Source organism: Sinocyclocheilus rhinocerous, unplaced genomic scaffold (genome assembly GCF_001515625.1).
Source record: "Sinocyclocheilus rhinocerous isolate Xijiao unplaced genomic scaffold, SAMN03320098_v1.1 scaffold2561, whole genome shotgun sequence".
Classification (NCBI taxonomy): domain Eukaryota; kingdom Metazoa; phylum Chordata; class Actinopteri; order Cypriniformes; family Cyprinidae; genus Sinocyclocheilus; species Sinocyclocheilus rhinocerous.
Genome location: NW_015660886.1, coordinates 349,313 through 365,306, shown reverse-complemented (window position 1 = coordinate 365,306; position 15,994 = coordinate 349,313). Strand labels below are relative to the sequence as shown.

Sequence of the window (15,994 nt, the reverse complement as noted above, 5' to 3'; positions counted from 1 at the left end):
GTGTGTGTGTGACCTCTGTGCCGTGTTGTCGGGTGGCCTGCGTGGCCAGACTCTTGATTCTCTCGCGGTACAGCACCGCTGCTCTGCTGTTGTATTTGGCGTTGGCTCCGCTGGCGGTACAGCCGTGCTGACTGAAGAAGGCACTCTGTAGGGAACACACTCACATTACCTTACATAAATCAGTGGAGCGCTCACTGGTTTCTTCATTAGGCAGAACAGACAGCAGAGACACTCACCGCGCTGGCATTGCCTCCCACCTGCATACAGCGCAGCTGGAACCAGGACCAGTTCGAGTCCAGCTCAGTGGACCTGCAACAGCGGTGAGAAGAATTCATCTCAGCAACGAGTGTCACTGCAGAAACACTGACAGGGCTGTGAAAAAGTAAGTGAACCCCACGACCAAATGAGGCAGCATCGCTGATGGAGCTTTATTGTGACAGTCGTGATGGGATGAGCGAATAAAGTTGAGATTGAGATCTTTTATTATATAAAATGATCTGAAAAATTTCACTTGTGTTCTGGGGAAAACATACGTGCACCTCTACATTTAGTAGGTGATATCGCCCCCTGTAGGAAAACTGTAAGAACCTTTTGTTGGCTTTGATCATAATTGACTGTCAGGAGACGTTTTGTCTGTTCCTTCATGTAGAATTTCATGGATTATATGGCATTTTTCCCTGATGAAGGAGAGTGAGAGTGTAAAGTTTACCTGATGAAGGAGTGTGAGAGTGCAAAATTTACCTGATGAAGGAGTGTGAGAGTGCAAAATTTACCTGATGAAGGAGTGTGAGAGTGCAAAATTTACCTGATGAAGGAGTGTGAGAGTGCAAAATTTACCTGATGAAGGAGTGTGAGAGTGCAAAATTTACCTGATGAAGGAGTGTGAGAGTGCAAAATTTACCTGATGAAGGAGTGTGAGAGTGCAAAATTTACCTGATGAAGGAGTGTGAGAGTGCAAAATTTACCTGATGAAGGAGTGTGAGAGTGCAAAATTTACCTGATGAAGGAGTGTGAGAGTGCAAAATTTACCTGATGAAGGAGTGTGAGAGTGCAAAATTTACCTGATGAAGGAGTGTGAGAGTGCAAAATTTACCTGATGAAGGAGTGTGAGAGTGCAAAATTTACCTGATGAAGGAGTGTGAGAGTGCAAAATTTACCTGATGAAGGAGTGTGAGAGTGCAAAATTTACCTGATGAAGGAGTGTGAGAGTGCAAAATTTACCTGATGAAGGAGTGTGAGAGTGCAAAATTTACCTGATGAAGGAGTGTGAGAGTGCAAAATTTACCTGATGAAGGAGTGTGAGAGTGCAAAATTTACCTGATGAAGGAGTGTGAGAGTGCAAAATTTACCTGATGAAGGAGTGTGAGAGTGCAAAATTTACCTGATGAAGGAGTGTGAGAGTGCAAAATTTACCTGATGAAGGAGTGTGAGAGTGCAAAATTTACCTGATGAAGGAGTGTGAGAGTGCAAAATTTACCTGATGAAGGAGTGTGAGAGTGCAAAATTTACCTGATGAAGGACAGTTTGAGAGTGTGAGAGTGTAAAGTTTACCTGATGAAGGACAGGTGAACTCCCAGTGAGCGGTGTGTCCCTGAGCAGTCAATGCAGAGAAAAACACCATACGTGATGCTCGCCCAGCTGGGGTTCTTCACAGAGCAGTCAAAACACACCTGACAACATACAAGATACCAAATAAATACAATCAACATCAATACAAAACTGCACCATATTGCTTAACGGCAAATTTCTGAGTCAACAGTCTATCAGCCTTCAAATGATCTTATAATTAATCAGATAGAAACATTTCAACAGTCACACATTTTAACACACATTGTTTCTAACGTCTATTTAACCACTAATTTGAATATTTTTCGCTCTGTTCTGTACAATTACAACACAGGTTAGTTTCTATAAAAAACGTTTAGAAACATTCGCAGGAAAATCAAAACTCAGTGTGAATCAGGACATCTGTTTTGAGTTATAAAGCTCGTTTAATAATAGCAATGATGAATGATTCGTGTAAAAACAGCAGCTTCACCTGCCATATGTTTGGCATAAACATGTGACGTGTCAAAACTCTTCCTGCTCCTCCAGAGCGGCTCTCGGCCTGAGTGCGGAGCTCAGACTCACCTTGTTCGCGGGGCCGGACCGCAGGCGCTTGAGGACGGCGGTGATGTGGTGTTTACCGGGGTCCGTCATGTTTACAGCTGCGGGAACTAAACGCGCTGCGACGAGTCTGCAAACGCTCCTGCAGCGCACTTCCTCCTGCGGTGACGTCACGCACACGGAGGGCGCTGATTGGCGGAAAACACGCTCACGCTGAGCTAATACAAACAGCAGGACAAACCAACAGGATGCAGTCATTTAATTAGTTTCATTGTTTTGTTGTATGTATGCGGGTCAAAGACGAGACGTCCCGTTTCGAGTCCGCATCACATTTACAAAAGTGAGTTTACATACAAATAAAACGCACTAAATGCAAGTGTCTACCTTAATGTTTTGTCAAAATATGGGTGAAAAAAATGTTCCAGCGTCACAGATACATGTATAATGAAACAACATCCTTATTCTGACTTTATAAATTATATAAAAGCATAAATGACCACACTAAATTTGATATATATATATATATATATATATATACACACACATGCATGTATATATTTCAGAAATTTTTTTATATATAATATAAATTATATTAATATATATATATACATGTAAATATTTTCTAAATATATACTGTATGTGTGTGTATTTATATATACATAATAAATATAGTATACAAACAAAATTTTATTTTGGATGCGATTAATCGCGATTAATCGTTTGACAGCACTAATATATATATATATATATGTATACATTAAAAATATATATTTGAAACAGAAAAGAATAATTCAAGCAATGGAAAAAGTGAAGGAAAGAAAAAATGATCACACAATTAAATTTTTTTTGCTTTTTATGGGTAAAACCAAATGGTTTGATATATGTATATATAATAAAAATATATAATGCAAAACAGCAGCACAGAGTACAATGCATTAATCATTTAATCATTTTTATTTATTTGTCGTATGTATATTAATTATATGTAAATTTAATATCGACTTATCAAACATGAAGAAATGATTAAAAGAAAGAAATTGTAGTTTATATTTATATATATTTTAAACAGAAAAATAATAATTCAAGAAATGTAACCAATTCATTTATTGTCCGCTTGACAATATACAAAAGTGAATAAACTCCAATAAAGTGTGTAACTGAGTTGTCATGTGACGTCTCGAACCAAACGCGCCACCTGACGTGAACAGCAATATTCAACTCATTCGATCCGTTTCAGCGCTGAACAACCGTGAAAAACCATGGCAACACACACACACACACTGAACTGTGTTTAACGCAGCGACACCTGAGAGAAACAAGACTCGGCGTCTGATTCATATTTACACACTTCAACATTCATATGCTGTAACATTCGCATTGTGATCACAGCATCTGCGCTCTGGACCAGTTTATGAAGCCACACACACACACAGTAATATATATATATATATGAGGCGCTCTATAGCATGTCATCCAGTGCACATCCAGATCCAGCCGACCCCCATCCTAAAAACCCACAGAGGTCAGAGGTCAGGTGGAGCCGGCTCAATTCAACAGGTCAGAGCCATAAAATCATGGTGTCCATCCGCATCGATTGTGTTCCTAAAAGCAAACAGCATTGGTAAAAATCTCTTTAAAATACAGCCGACCCCGAGTGCACGTCTGTTTCTGATCGACTGCAACGCATGAAGTCAGCTCTAGTGTGGCTGTGTGGCTGCTTCAGAGGTCACTCCAGGTCCTCCACGTAGTTGGCGGGGTAGAGGCCCACGGTGCCGTCGCTCAGGCGTCCTTTACACCAGCCCTGCTCGTCCTCCTCGCCCATCTTCATCAGCTGATCTCCTGGCATCACAACACAAGCACTTCAGGCACAGAGTCATAGTGCTGCTGGGGAGATTACACAGGAGTATTTTTCTTGCTGTATTGGCCTTGAACGGTTAAATACACACACTTATATGTGTCAAAATGCCCATCGTTTAGGTCTTACGTGAGAGTGAACAGCTGAGAAAGAAGACGCATGTGGAACAGTATATTGGATGCGGATGTTAGCTCTTAAAGTGACAGCAGTCTAATATTCCTGCTGTCTATCATTCATGTTAATCAAACACCAGTGAAAGAAAACCGCTCACTGCTCTCAACTAAATCTCTTTTGTAACTTTCATAGTAAGAAATTTTATTTACACAGTGAAAGTGTTTTTGATTAATTTATACAACGTATGTTGCATTTATTTATTGTAGTTTTTGTCCTGTTGCTTGTGTTTTACTTATCTTCAGTGAGCTTGAGTTTTTGGACAGTATGTCACAAGAATTATGACAATTCTAGGAACATTTAAAAGATGAAAAAGAAGAGCTAGGGAGAATCAATACATTTTGAATAATTTATTAGTATTGTGTGAATAATATGTAATCACGTGATCAATAAAAAAGTAACTGTAGTCTGATTACAAGTAATTTAATCTAATTACAAGTACTTCATTTTTGGGTTACACTTTATTTTAAGGTGTCCTTGTTACAGTATAATTATATATTTAAGTACAGAGTAATATTAATTAACTACATGTACTTACTATATGGTTAGGGTTACTCGCATGTAATTATGCATAATTAATTGTTATTAGAATAGTAAGTGCATGTAACGTGTGTAACAAGGACACCTTAAATAAAGTGTTACCCATTTCTGTAACCTGATCACGTAATCCTGATGACATGTAATCAGTCATACCTGCTTTGAAGGTGAGCTCGTCCTGCTCCTGTCCGTCGTAGTCGTATAGGGCGCGCACCGGCACACACACCTCCGCTGAAGACGGCTCGTCCTCGAACGGATTGCCGTTAGCGTTAGCGGACGCGAAGGGATTGCCTGCCTCCTCATCGGAGCCGTCGGCCGCCGTCTTCTCTACAGTACCAGCGCTGAGAGGAGAGGAGACACCACACACTTCAGACTCAAACCCAGCGGACAGACCCAGAGCGGCTCAACCGCACATGACACTCCTGCTGGTCTGAGATTCATCAGTCTGTCAGCATATTCTGTGTAATCATGTGTCACGTGAGGCTGTGAGCCGCTGTGTGTGTGAGGTCACGTGTGTGTCATCAGAAGCCATGCAGAGACACACACAGGACCTGAAAGAAACCAGCAGCAGAAACACAAGCAGACAGACAGAGACTGAGAGAGGAGGCTGTGAGGTCACCAACGTTTGTGCTGTCACTTCCTCTCGTTTGACAGCGACCGGGCTGCTCTTGGGCCGCTCCACTGCTGCCACCGGCGCCGGCTCTTCCTCATCCTCCTCCTCGCCACCATCATCCTCATCAAACGGGTTCAAGCATGCTGCTTCTGAGCTACTGGCCACAGCCACGCTAACAACACAGAGACAGTGTTACATCACACACACACACACACCTCTCTCACATTACACACACACACACACATCTCTCTCCCACACACACACACACACCTCTCTCACATTACACACACACACACACATCTCTCTCCCACACACACACACACACCTCTCTCACATTACACACACACACACACATCTCTCTCCCACACACACACACACACCTCTCTCACATTACACACACACACACACATCTCTCTCCCACACACACACACACACCTCTCTCACATTACACACACACACACACATCTCTCTCCCACACACACACACACACCTCTCTCACATTACACACACACACACACATCTCTCTCCCACACACACACACACACCTCTCTCACATTACACACACACACACACATCTCTCTCCCACACACACACACACACCTCTCTCACATTACACACACACACACACATCTCTCTCCCACACACACACACACACCTCTCTCACATTACACACACACACACACATCTCTCTCCCACACACACACACACACCTCTCTCACATTACACACACACACACACATCTCTCTCTCACACACACACACACACACACACATCAGACACATCTCACACACACACATCAGACACATCACCAGAGCCAGCGCTAACAGACACACCGGTGTGACGCAGCAGACAGAGCGCTAGTGTCAGACGCTAAACTGACAGAACTGGTTTCAGATTAACATACATCACAATATGATCTCATGATGCTTGTTTATGAACGCTTGTTGACTCTGAGCCTCAGGTTCATAGGCACCTGATCTGACTGATGAAAACAACAAATCTGGCTTTGGGGAATTACAATTATGACCCGACTCAATATTATGAGATACTAAGTCATAATCACTTAAATCAGAATAGTAAGATGAAAAAGTCGAAATCCTCCTGAAGTCAAAAGTCAAAATAATGAGATACTGTCTTTAATATGAAAATAATTCTTAATTATGAGATACTCATTCATAATTATGACACAAATCAAAATTACAAGATAAAAGCTGAAATTATGAGATAAATCATAATTGAGATATAAAGTCTTATATAAAGCTTGAGATAAGTAAAAAAAAAAAGACTAAAAACATTTACTTTTTTATGTCATAATTATAATTTAGTATCTCATAAGTTGAATTTATTCTCATAATAATGGCAGTATCTCATAATTTTGAGTTGATTGAGTTTTGAGTTTCCTCAATTATGAGAGTACCTCAGGATTTCAGCTTTTTATGGCTTAGTATCACATAATTACAAAATGTTCTCAAAATTATGACATTATCTCAGGATTTTGACTTTTTATCTCATAATTATGATTTAGTATCTCATAATTACAACTCTCTCATAATCATTACATGTCGTCATTTTGATTTTTCCCTCATAATTATTACAGGACCTCAGGATTTCACCTTTTTAACTCATAATTTACATTTTTTTAAATCTAATAAATCCCGGTATAGTATCTCATGATTTTGACTTTTCAACTTACAATTACAATTTACCAATGTATGCGTAGGTGACAGAAATGGGCTCCCACACATTTCTTTCTTTCCCCGAATGCACTTTAAACCACTTCTCTCTGCTCTTCTGAGATTCTGAGTTGGGATGTTTATGTAAATGAGCCCCAGGAGAAGCTCAGGAACAGGAAACAGAGGTCAAATGTCAGAGTCAGTGAGGAGAAAGCATGCGAGTCTGTGCTGGGCTCAATCATGATGAGCATTCACTCGAGTACACACACCGTCACACTGTAGAGACACGCCTGCACGCGAGCGCACTGATTCACTCGCTAGATAACTGACGTGTTTCTGCTCACCTGCTGCTGGCTTTTGAGGTCTGTTCTGTGGTTTGACTGATCCCCGTCAGAGTGACTCCATCAGTGTGTTTCCTCTTGGTTTCCCGTCGGCTGAGCGTTCGGTTCAAGTCCATGGACCATTCCTGCACCCCCCCCGCACACACACACACACACGTCTTTTCTAATCAATGTATGAAACAGCTTTAAGCTTCTGGTTTCACACAGTCAAAGTGGATGGAGATCAAACTCCGAAATGACAAAAAGCACCATTAATCAAATCAGTTGTTCTTTATAACACATATAATTCATACCATGCTTTGTGTGAGGAACAGACGGAAATTTAGGACTTTACGCTCTGAAAACCTTTCCCTCCACCACAGACTTAGTATCTCATAATTATGACTGTACTTCATGATTTTGACTTCTCAATTTCAACTTTAGTACCTCATGATTTCAACTCTTTTAATCACATTTAGCTTTTTCATAATTATTACTTAGTATCTGACGATTTTGGCTATTTATCTCATAATTATGACTTGGACATTTAGACTTGTTATAACTATGACGTAATATCTCACGATTTGGGTTTTTATCTCATTCTTTTGGCTATTTAGCTCATAATTATGACAGTATCTCATGATTTCAATTTTCTAAAATTATATTTACTTTTTTTTGTAGTTATGACTTAGTATCTCACGATTTTAGCTATTTACCTTGTTCTTTCAACTGTTTATCTCATAATTATGGCTTATCTCATAATTAAGACAGTATCTCATGATTTAAAATTTTTATAATTAAATGTAGCTTTTTTACAATTACGACTACATATTTCATGACTTTTTAATCTTGTTCTTTTGACTATTTACCTCATAATTATGGCAGTATCTCATGATTTAAAATTTTTATAATTAAATGTAGCTTTTTTACAATTACGACTACATATTTCATGACTTTTTAATCTTGTTCTTTTGACTATTTACCTCATAATTATGGCAGTATCTCATGATTTAAAATTTTTATAATTAAATGTAGCTTTTTTACAATTACGACTACATATTTCATGACTTTTTAATCTTGTTCTTTTGACTATTTACCTCATAATTATGGCAGTATCTCATGATTTTGACTTTTTTAATTATGTCAACTGAAAACCTTTCCCTCCACCGGAGCTCTTAAATTTCATTTGTGCTCATGTTAGACTAATGCTATGTGAGGTCAATAACATTATCCTGGCAGAATGAATGAATAACGTCTTAAATTTCAGTCTGTTCCTCACAAAAAGCATCATATGACTTCAGAAGACACTGACTATGAGTCATATGAACCGTTGCTATGACACTTTTATGGTGCTTGTGCGTCATTTCTGGTGTTTGTCAGACCTGTTCACGTTCTCTGTATGTTCCGTGATCCGCAGGAGAAAGTCACATGTGTTTGGAGCTGTTTACGGCTCTCTGTGTGTCTCGTACCTCAAACTGAGGCCAGTTCATGGGCATGCCGGGCCCGTGGTTGGAGCGGAACCACCTGAGGTCTTCCTGTGCATCAGCTGCCTGGAGCGTGTCTTCCAGTGTATGATAGACAGTCGAGTACCTGAAGGAGAGAGACGTTTAACACGCCGTCATTCGTGTGAGAATATCAACTAGCAGACTATCACAGCTGGAGGGTTTGCATGAGAAGAGTGACTCATCCCAGCGCTTTGCATGCTGGTCTCAATAACAGCGCTCCTGTGCTTCTCTATGCAAATGATGGCCTTAACCCAGGCGTAGATATGTAGATGACAGCGGTCAGGTGCTCACTTGTGATTGGAGGAGAGGTCGAGGTGCTGCTTGACGCCCAGCAGCAGCTCTCTGAAGAAGCGCAGTCTCTTGTCCTCAAACTGCTGCCACTGTTCGAACACCTGCTCCATGTTCTCCATGTACTGAGGGGTCACCTTATCCAGCTCCTCCAGAGACTTGCTGTAGCGCTCCTGCGTCTGCAACACCACACAAACACACGCAGTCACAAACATTGCAGATGCAGACTGGCTCGACTGACCTGAAATATATGCTATTTTTAAAGCTATTTGGGGGTAAAAACAATGAGACCGTTCATGACTTATTTTGCCGTTAAATTGACGTGCTATTGTATAACATTGTATGTATATCAAATGCATTTTTAATGCTATATTTTGGCATAAAAACAACATTTATGAGACAGTTCATGACAGATTTTGTTTCTGATTTGAAATAAAAAATATACCATTTTCTAATGCTATGTAAGCATGAATAAAAATGGATACAGTTAACGTCAGATTTCGTTGCTAATTTATAGTGCAAATGTATGGAAATATAGGCTAAAATACAGATTTTCTTAATGCTCTTTTAGTTTGAAAAAATCAATTTGAGTTTCAGTGATTTCAGTGATTAATGCTGTTTCAACAAAAACATTTATAAGTCTGTTAAACTCAGATTTTCTTACAGTTGTGAAATACATCATTGAAACGTAAAAAGAAAGTGAAAACGCTATTTGAGTGTTAAAACAACATTTAAGAGATTTTTCTGATTTGGAATGTTACTGAAATGTAAAATATAAAATTTTTCTAACACTGTTTAAGCATTAAACATTTATGATACAGATAATTTCAGATTTTGTTGCTAATTGTACTTGTGCCAAAATGTAAAATACACATTTTTTAACGCTACGAGAGTTAAGGCGGATTTTATTGTTCATTTGAAATGCATTTTTTAACACTATTTGAGCCGAACAACATTTATAAGAGTTAGATTTTGCTGCCAATTTGAAATATTGAAATGCGAAATACACACAAAATTTAAGAGACGGTTGATCTGAAATATGATATTTAGATTTTTCATGGTCTATTCAAGCAGATATGAGCTTATTGAAAGAGCTGCCTGGAGCTCCGCAAATATGGCCGCCAAGTGAAAAGGCTTTTCTGGAAAGAGACTTTGACCAAGCCTTCAGACACCATGAAAACACAAGACCTGTCATAGCGCTGCTTTGTTCCTCTCCAGTGAAAACACAGCAAAAACACTATTTACAAACATCTCAATTCAAGGGAAGCAGTTAGCCAATCAACAGAGAGCTCATCTGCATACAGAAGTCTTAAAGGAACATCAGAGAGAGGCGGTTTGTGGTTGAAGAAACCACTGACCTTCTGAACTTCCTGCTGGCACTTCTCCACTTTCTCCTGCAGCTTCTTCTGGGCCTCTGGGTTGTTATTCTCCAGCTTGCTTGAGCTCTCTCGGCTGGTGGCGGTTTTCTCCTCCTTACAGGCGTTGTGGTAGGCCTTCTTCATCGTATCCACCTGCCGTCATCATTACAGTGAGCCAAACATACTACAGTAACGTATTCATAATGCATCAGAGAACACCAGCACAGAGGGCATGCATGCATGGATGGACACCTTGCAGATGTTTTTGGGCTACACCAATCTCGCACACTTGGCAGAACAAATAAAACGCAAATTTACACTCAAGCCCTCAAAAGCATAAACATGCACATCTTCGTTCTGATGACCGCACTGACAGGTGTAATGGTTAGGCCTATTTATTATTCATGAATATTATTTACATACATTTTTAATCCAAAGTGAATCAAAAAATTTAAGGAATCAGAAGTAGATTTTTTTAACTTGTTTTTTAAGGAATAAGAATTTTTATAATAATTATTTTAAGGCTTGTTATTTAAGAAATCAGAAGTAGAATCATTTCTAAGGAACATTTTTCAGGAATCTAAGGTGAAATCATTTTTAAGTATTTTTTAAGGAATCAGAAGTACAATGATTATGGTCCTGCTGGTTTGGTGGTGGGGATAGTAAATATTAATGAATTATAACAAGTAATATTTATAATAACTATTTATTATTAATTAACAGATCTTTCTCAAATGATTCTGCATTGATGAAATGTAGCATAATCCAGCAAACTGAGAGTATGCGTTGTGGGTGATGTACTAAACAGTCTCATGTACAAATAAGTTGAACACACCCATATTTATTCTACAAATAAGTTGAACACACTGTACCACATGCCCTGAAGCTTCCTGACAGCTTTAAGCCCGTGTCTGCTGAATGTGTGGAGTTGTTGTGCTTGTACCTCCTTGAGTTTCTTGGCCCAGGGTTTCTGTGCCTTGCGAAAGCCATCTTCAGCTTCTTTGGTCTCCTTGAAGCCACCAATCATCTGTTTGTGGTAAGCGTCCTTCTGCCAGTTCTTGACTTTCTCCAAGTCCTCTCCCGTCAGTGCAGCCTTCACCTCCATGTGCAGGTCGCTCACCTTCTCAGCCTCGGTCATCAGAGCGAACCACGCTCGCTCCACCGTCCCGTACTGAGGCCCTAGAGGAGAAGACACAGACAAGACCTTTATTCAGATGATCAGATCCAATGACACTGCTGCGTTTGTGCTACTTCATCCACATGTCGTCCTGTTTACTCCTAATAAGCCGATTTGAGACTCAAGAACATCTCTGGGTCACAAGCACTTTTCAAAAACAGCATTAACAGACGTTTGTTTCCCAGGAGTACCACAGGGTTCGGTCCTGGGCACTCTGATATTCTCATCGTGTGCGGTCTTGCAGGATCATACCCTGCTGTAAACACTCCCGAAGGACCAGCTGTGGATGACCTATAACCTCAAGAGAGCAAAACTGAGATTAAGCAAAAGGGAGGGCGCTACATTTATCTGGACACATTAATAAGTGTTTGGCGAGCATGAAGGTCTCATAACAAGCTACTACTAACCTACTGAGGCATACACTCTAAATCAGAGGTGACCAAACCTGATCCCGGAGGGCTACTGTCCTGCAGAGTTTAGCTCCAGCCTAGGGCTGCACAATCATGACGAAAATTGTGTTGATTATTCCCTTGAAATTGTAATTGCGACTATTAATTACGATTATCACAATTTACAATGAATGATGTTTATACCGTTGTTTGAACTGCATGCCATATTTCTATATGAAAATAAACAAGCTGAAAACACTCGAACTGAAAAACCTTTAGTGCTTTTCTATAGTATTAAGCCTCAAATGTCAAATATACTTTGGATTGGTTTCTTCTTTAAATAAACAAAAAGTAAAAATATGCATGGTAGTATAATGTTATACTAAAACTAAAATTAAAACTATGGAAAAACACTTAAGATAACCTAAAGAAAGAACAAAACACATCTTACGCAAACAGAATAACGTAAGTGGACTTTAATTGCCGCTTTAAATTCGATTATGTAATCGTGGCGTCTGTAATTGTAATCGCGATTAGAAACTTGATTAATTGCGCAGCCCTCCTCCAGCCCTAATCAAACACACCTTAACCAGCTAATCAAAGTCTTCAGGATTACTAGAAACTTCCAGGCTTTCATTACTGATAAATTGTTTATGGCCCAACCATTAAAACGTCATCATGTGATATTGATTTGAACTTTGATTTGAAATATATTCACAATACATAACTAAAAGGTTTGTCTGTGATGCTGGATTGAGAAAGCCTCATCAGAGAGATTGAAGTAGCTTGAAGTATGAGCAGAAAAGTGCAACGTAAGCCACAAGGTATTAAAAAAAGAAAGCCAGTCAGAACGGAAACACCTCTGTGTTGACTCTCTGCTACCATGGCCACATTTAAATACGGTCTTTAGCTAACACCAGAAGATAACTGTGTGCGCTCTATCAAGAATCAACACAGCATCTTTCACTACACTGAATGAGGGACTGATAAACTGAACTGAAGGGAACAATGCTGAGTGCAAACTGAGCAAGTTGGATACAGGAATGTTATGAACCCAAGATAACAGCACATTATCAGGAAACAGCACTGCCATGTTATCTGAATGAACATTACGCAACACTGATACAAGAGCCAAAGATCTGTCCCGAACATCTTCAGCAAAGCCCTCAAAGATTCTTGAATCTTGACGGACTCGAAGCAAAACATCAGATGATTCATTTCAAACGAATGATTCAGTCTATAAACTGATTTACTATACAAGTTCAAACCTGACGACTCAAAACATTCATATTAATATCACAAAACAGTGTTCAGACTCTAGATTCTGATTGGATAGGACATCCGGAGGTTGACTATTTTGATTCTTCTTCATAATCAGGTAATGTTTTTTAGAAAGAATAAGTGAAAAACATGACCGACAGTGCTTGAAATGGGTTAGTGGAGCATGTCGTGACTCGTAAGGCGTGTAGTTTGACGTTCACAGTGCTGTTAGAGGAAGTTTAAGCTTTTAAACACACAGATCTCGTATTACAGTAAGTGTGATCACTGTTCCCCTCTTGAGAAGCACAGCTTGGCTTTCACTTCCGCACTATACGGTTTCCTCAGATGATCCACAATCCGGCCAGCAGCCCGTTACAGTGTTTAGGGGAAGTGAGGTCACACTCAGCAGCCTGACTAGTGTGATCTAAAGATAGAGACGTTGCCCCAGCGTCAGACGCGCAGCTGTGTGAAGTGTTTTCTGGACTGTCGATGGATCAGTGTGTGTTTAGGCACCTTTCTCCACCAGCTGTCTCCAGCGCTTGGCCCACTCGGTGAGCTGCGTGGCGTAGCTCTTCTCTATGCGCGCGCGCTCGTGCAGACAGTTCATCAGGTCGTTACACAGCCGGTTCCCATCATCCACGCGCTTCACCGCCCGCTTGTAGTTGCCCACCTGACGGAGGGAGACACGCGAGCGTTACAAACACACAACGCTAGCAGAGAAACACGCGCAGACGAGCGCTACGCACCTCCCAGAAGCTGTCGCTGGAGACGTCCACCAGAGAGTCGGTCAAGTCTGACATGCTGAAACACAACAACAAGAGATGATGTTCACAAGCGATTTCTGCGTCAAATAAATGCTGTTCTTTTGATTTCGTCAAAAAATACTGAAAAATAAAATGTATCACAGTTTTCACAAACATACTGGCCAGCACAACTGTTGTCAACATTGATAATAATCGGCATATTAGAATGATTTCTGAAGATCATGTGACACTGAAGACTGGAGTAATGATGCTGAAAATTCAGCTGCGCATCACAGGAATAAATTACAGTTTAACCAGATATTCACATAGAAAACAGCTGTTTGAAGTTGTAATAATGTTTCACTGTTTCTGCTGTATTTTTGTTCAAATAAATGCAGCTAAGAGACTTCATTCAGAAACATTAAACATCTCACTGAACCCAAACAGTTAAGTGACAAAACTATTAAAAAGATAATACATTTGGGTATGAAACAGTGTCCAATGTAAAGGTGCGCCTGTCACACAAATGCAAATGTAAAAAAAATAAAAATAAATGAATGAAACCTGGGTCAAATCCACCAGGGGTCCCCAGCTAAAGGTTTTGATTTGATCATATTTTTCTGGTCAAATTCATAATTGAAGAAGAACGCCAAAATATTAAATGTCATGGAGGAATATTTATTTACGGAGAAATGCACTATTTTGTAGAGGAGGTTAAAATAGCAATTTTCACCTGAGATTCAGAGCCACATTACAGGGGTTAAAAATGACTTCAGAAAGATGGCAGCATCATGATGTTCCTTTCACACAGAGATTGGTAGCTCTATTAGTCAGAGCTGTTGACTTTAGCAATCTTTGTTGCATTATGTGCCAATGGTGACAGATCGAAAATGGGGAAATAGCACTTCTTGTGCCTTTTCCTGATGTTTGTGTGACTCTAACTACAGAAATCTTTAAGATATCTTCATATGCTTTTAGATTTTAGTTCCAAACAAACTTTTCTTTTGGCATCTCCCTTTTTAAGGCCCTACATGCTTCATTTCCAGAGATACTGGGATCTCAATACGGCTACAAAAGCAAGTTTAATTGTACACATTTGCAGTGGTACAACCAAAAACCAAATGTGGGACAATCTGCATTCAAATCATCCTTTTCTTTTACTCTTTTATCTGCTTGGCACATGTTAGATGTCTTTAAATATGCAAATCTGATTCCACTTAATGAGTCAATTTAACGATTGTTCTGAGTCATTAGTGAATCACAGGGCTAATTCACTAAAATGATCCGCCTCATAAGAGTCACTTTTGCTTGTGAACCACTACAGCGATCATGGAAAACATCTGAACATATCATTAACTCCAGTACACAGTCTCTGTGTTTTACAGAGCTTCAGGAGCTGAGAAGCGGTTCTTAATGTTCAGCTCGGTGTGCGATCAAGCACTGAAACTCTGTCCAGGAGACACAACGACTGAAAACATGAAGAGAAACACTCCAGAGTTTCAGTTCAGCTGAACATGAGCGCTGTAAACATGTGACACTCTTTCCAGGGAAGTGATGGAAATTCCTGCCATTCTTCCCGCAGCGTTCCTGAGCCGCCGTAAGCCGCTTTAACACACAGCAAACTCACAGTTTCCATGAGTGAATAACTCCAGCAGCATTACAGGATCAGATCTCTCAGTGTGAGAGCCGAACAGAGAAGCTTCTGAAGAAAGACTGGAAGAGCTGCTGATCTGACCGTTGTGTTAGGTTTAGCTTTTCACTTCTGCTGATTGTGTTTAGAACTCAAACGCTGTGCTCATTTGTGAAGATTATCACGATAAATAAAGCGTGTATGAATTTGCTGGTCACAGAGCTTATTTCCTGCTGTAATCCAATGGAAAACTCCTACTGAGATGTGAGCTTGCGGGTCAGTATCGTCTTGATCGTCTGACATATCAGCTGTGTGTGTGTGAGAGTGTGTGTGTGTGTGAGTGAGAGTGTGTGTGTGTGTGAGTGAGAG

At 40.0% G+C, this 15,994-nt stretch overlaps 2 protein-coding genes across 5 annotated transcripts in view; both read right to left on the bottom strand.

Moving 5' to 3' along the window:
* arfgap3 (ADP-ribosylation factor GTPase activating protein 3) overlaps nt 1-2,496 on the bottom strand; it is an 11,643-nt gene extending 9,147 nt beyond the window's left edge. For both annotated transcript variants that reach the window (XM_016535180.1, XM_016535179.1), the window contains exons 1-4: nt 2,131-2,496; nt 1,552-1,670; nt 237-309; nt 14-145 (exon numbers count right to left, since the gene is read on the bottom strand). In XM_016535180.1, coding sequence (XP_016390666.1) covers nt 14-145; nt 237-309; nt 1,552-1,621 — 275 coding nt within the window. In that variant the 5' untranslated portion in view covers nt 1,622-1,670; nt 2,131-2,496. The remainder of the gene's footprint in view (nt 1-13; nt 146-236; nt 310-1,551; nt 1,671-2,130) is intronic.
* Nucleotides 2,497-3,531: 1,035 nt separating this feature from the next.
* The window catches only part of pacsin2 (protein kinase C and casein kinase substrate in neurons 2), a 13,897-nt gene continuing 1,434 nt past the window's right edge, over nt 3,532-15,994 (bottom strand). The window contains exons 2-11 of one of the 3 annotated variants that reach the window (XM_016535184.1): nt 13,999-14,053; nt 13,766-13,922; nt 11,370-11,605; nt 10,427-10,579; nt 9,072-9,247; nt 8,745-8,865; nt 7,300-7,421; nt 5,293-5,457; nt 4,826-5,010; nt 3,532-3,945 (exon numbers count right to left, since the gene is read on the bottom strand). In XM_016535184.1, coding sequence (XP_016390670.1) covers nt 3,833-3,945; nt 4,826-5,010; nt 5,293-5,457; nt 7,300-7,421; nt 8,745-8,865; nt 9,072-9,247; nt 10,427-10,579; nt 11,370-11,605; nt 13,766-13,922; nt 13,999-14,052 — 1,482 coding nt within the window. In that variant the 5' untranslated portion in view covers nt 14,053 and the 3' untranslated portion in view covers nt 3,532-3,832. Of the gene's footprint in view, nt 3,946-4,825; nt 5,014-5,292; nt 5,458-7,299; nt 7,422-8,744; nt 8,866-9,071; nt 9,248-10,426; nt 10,580-11,369; nt 11,606-13,765; nt 13,923-13,998; nt 14,054-15,994 lie in introns of all 3 variants that reach the window. The other 2 variants (XM_016535185.1, XM_016535186.1) reach the window with 2 other exon arrangements.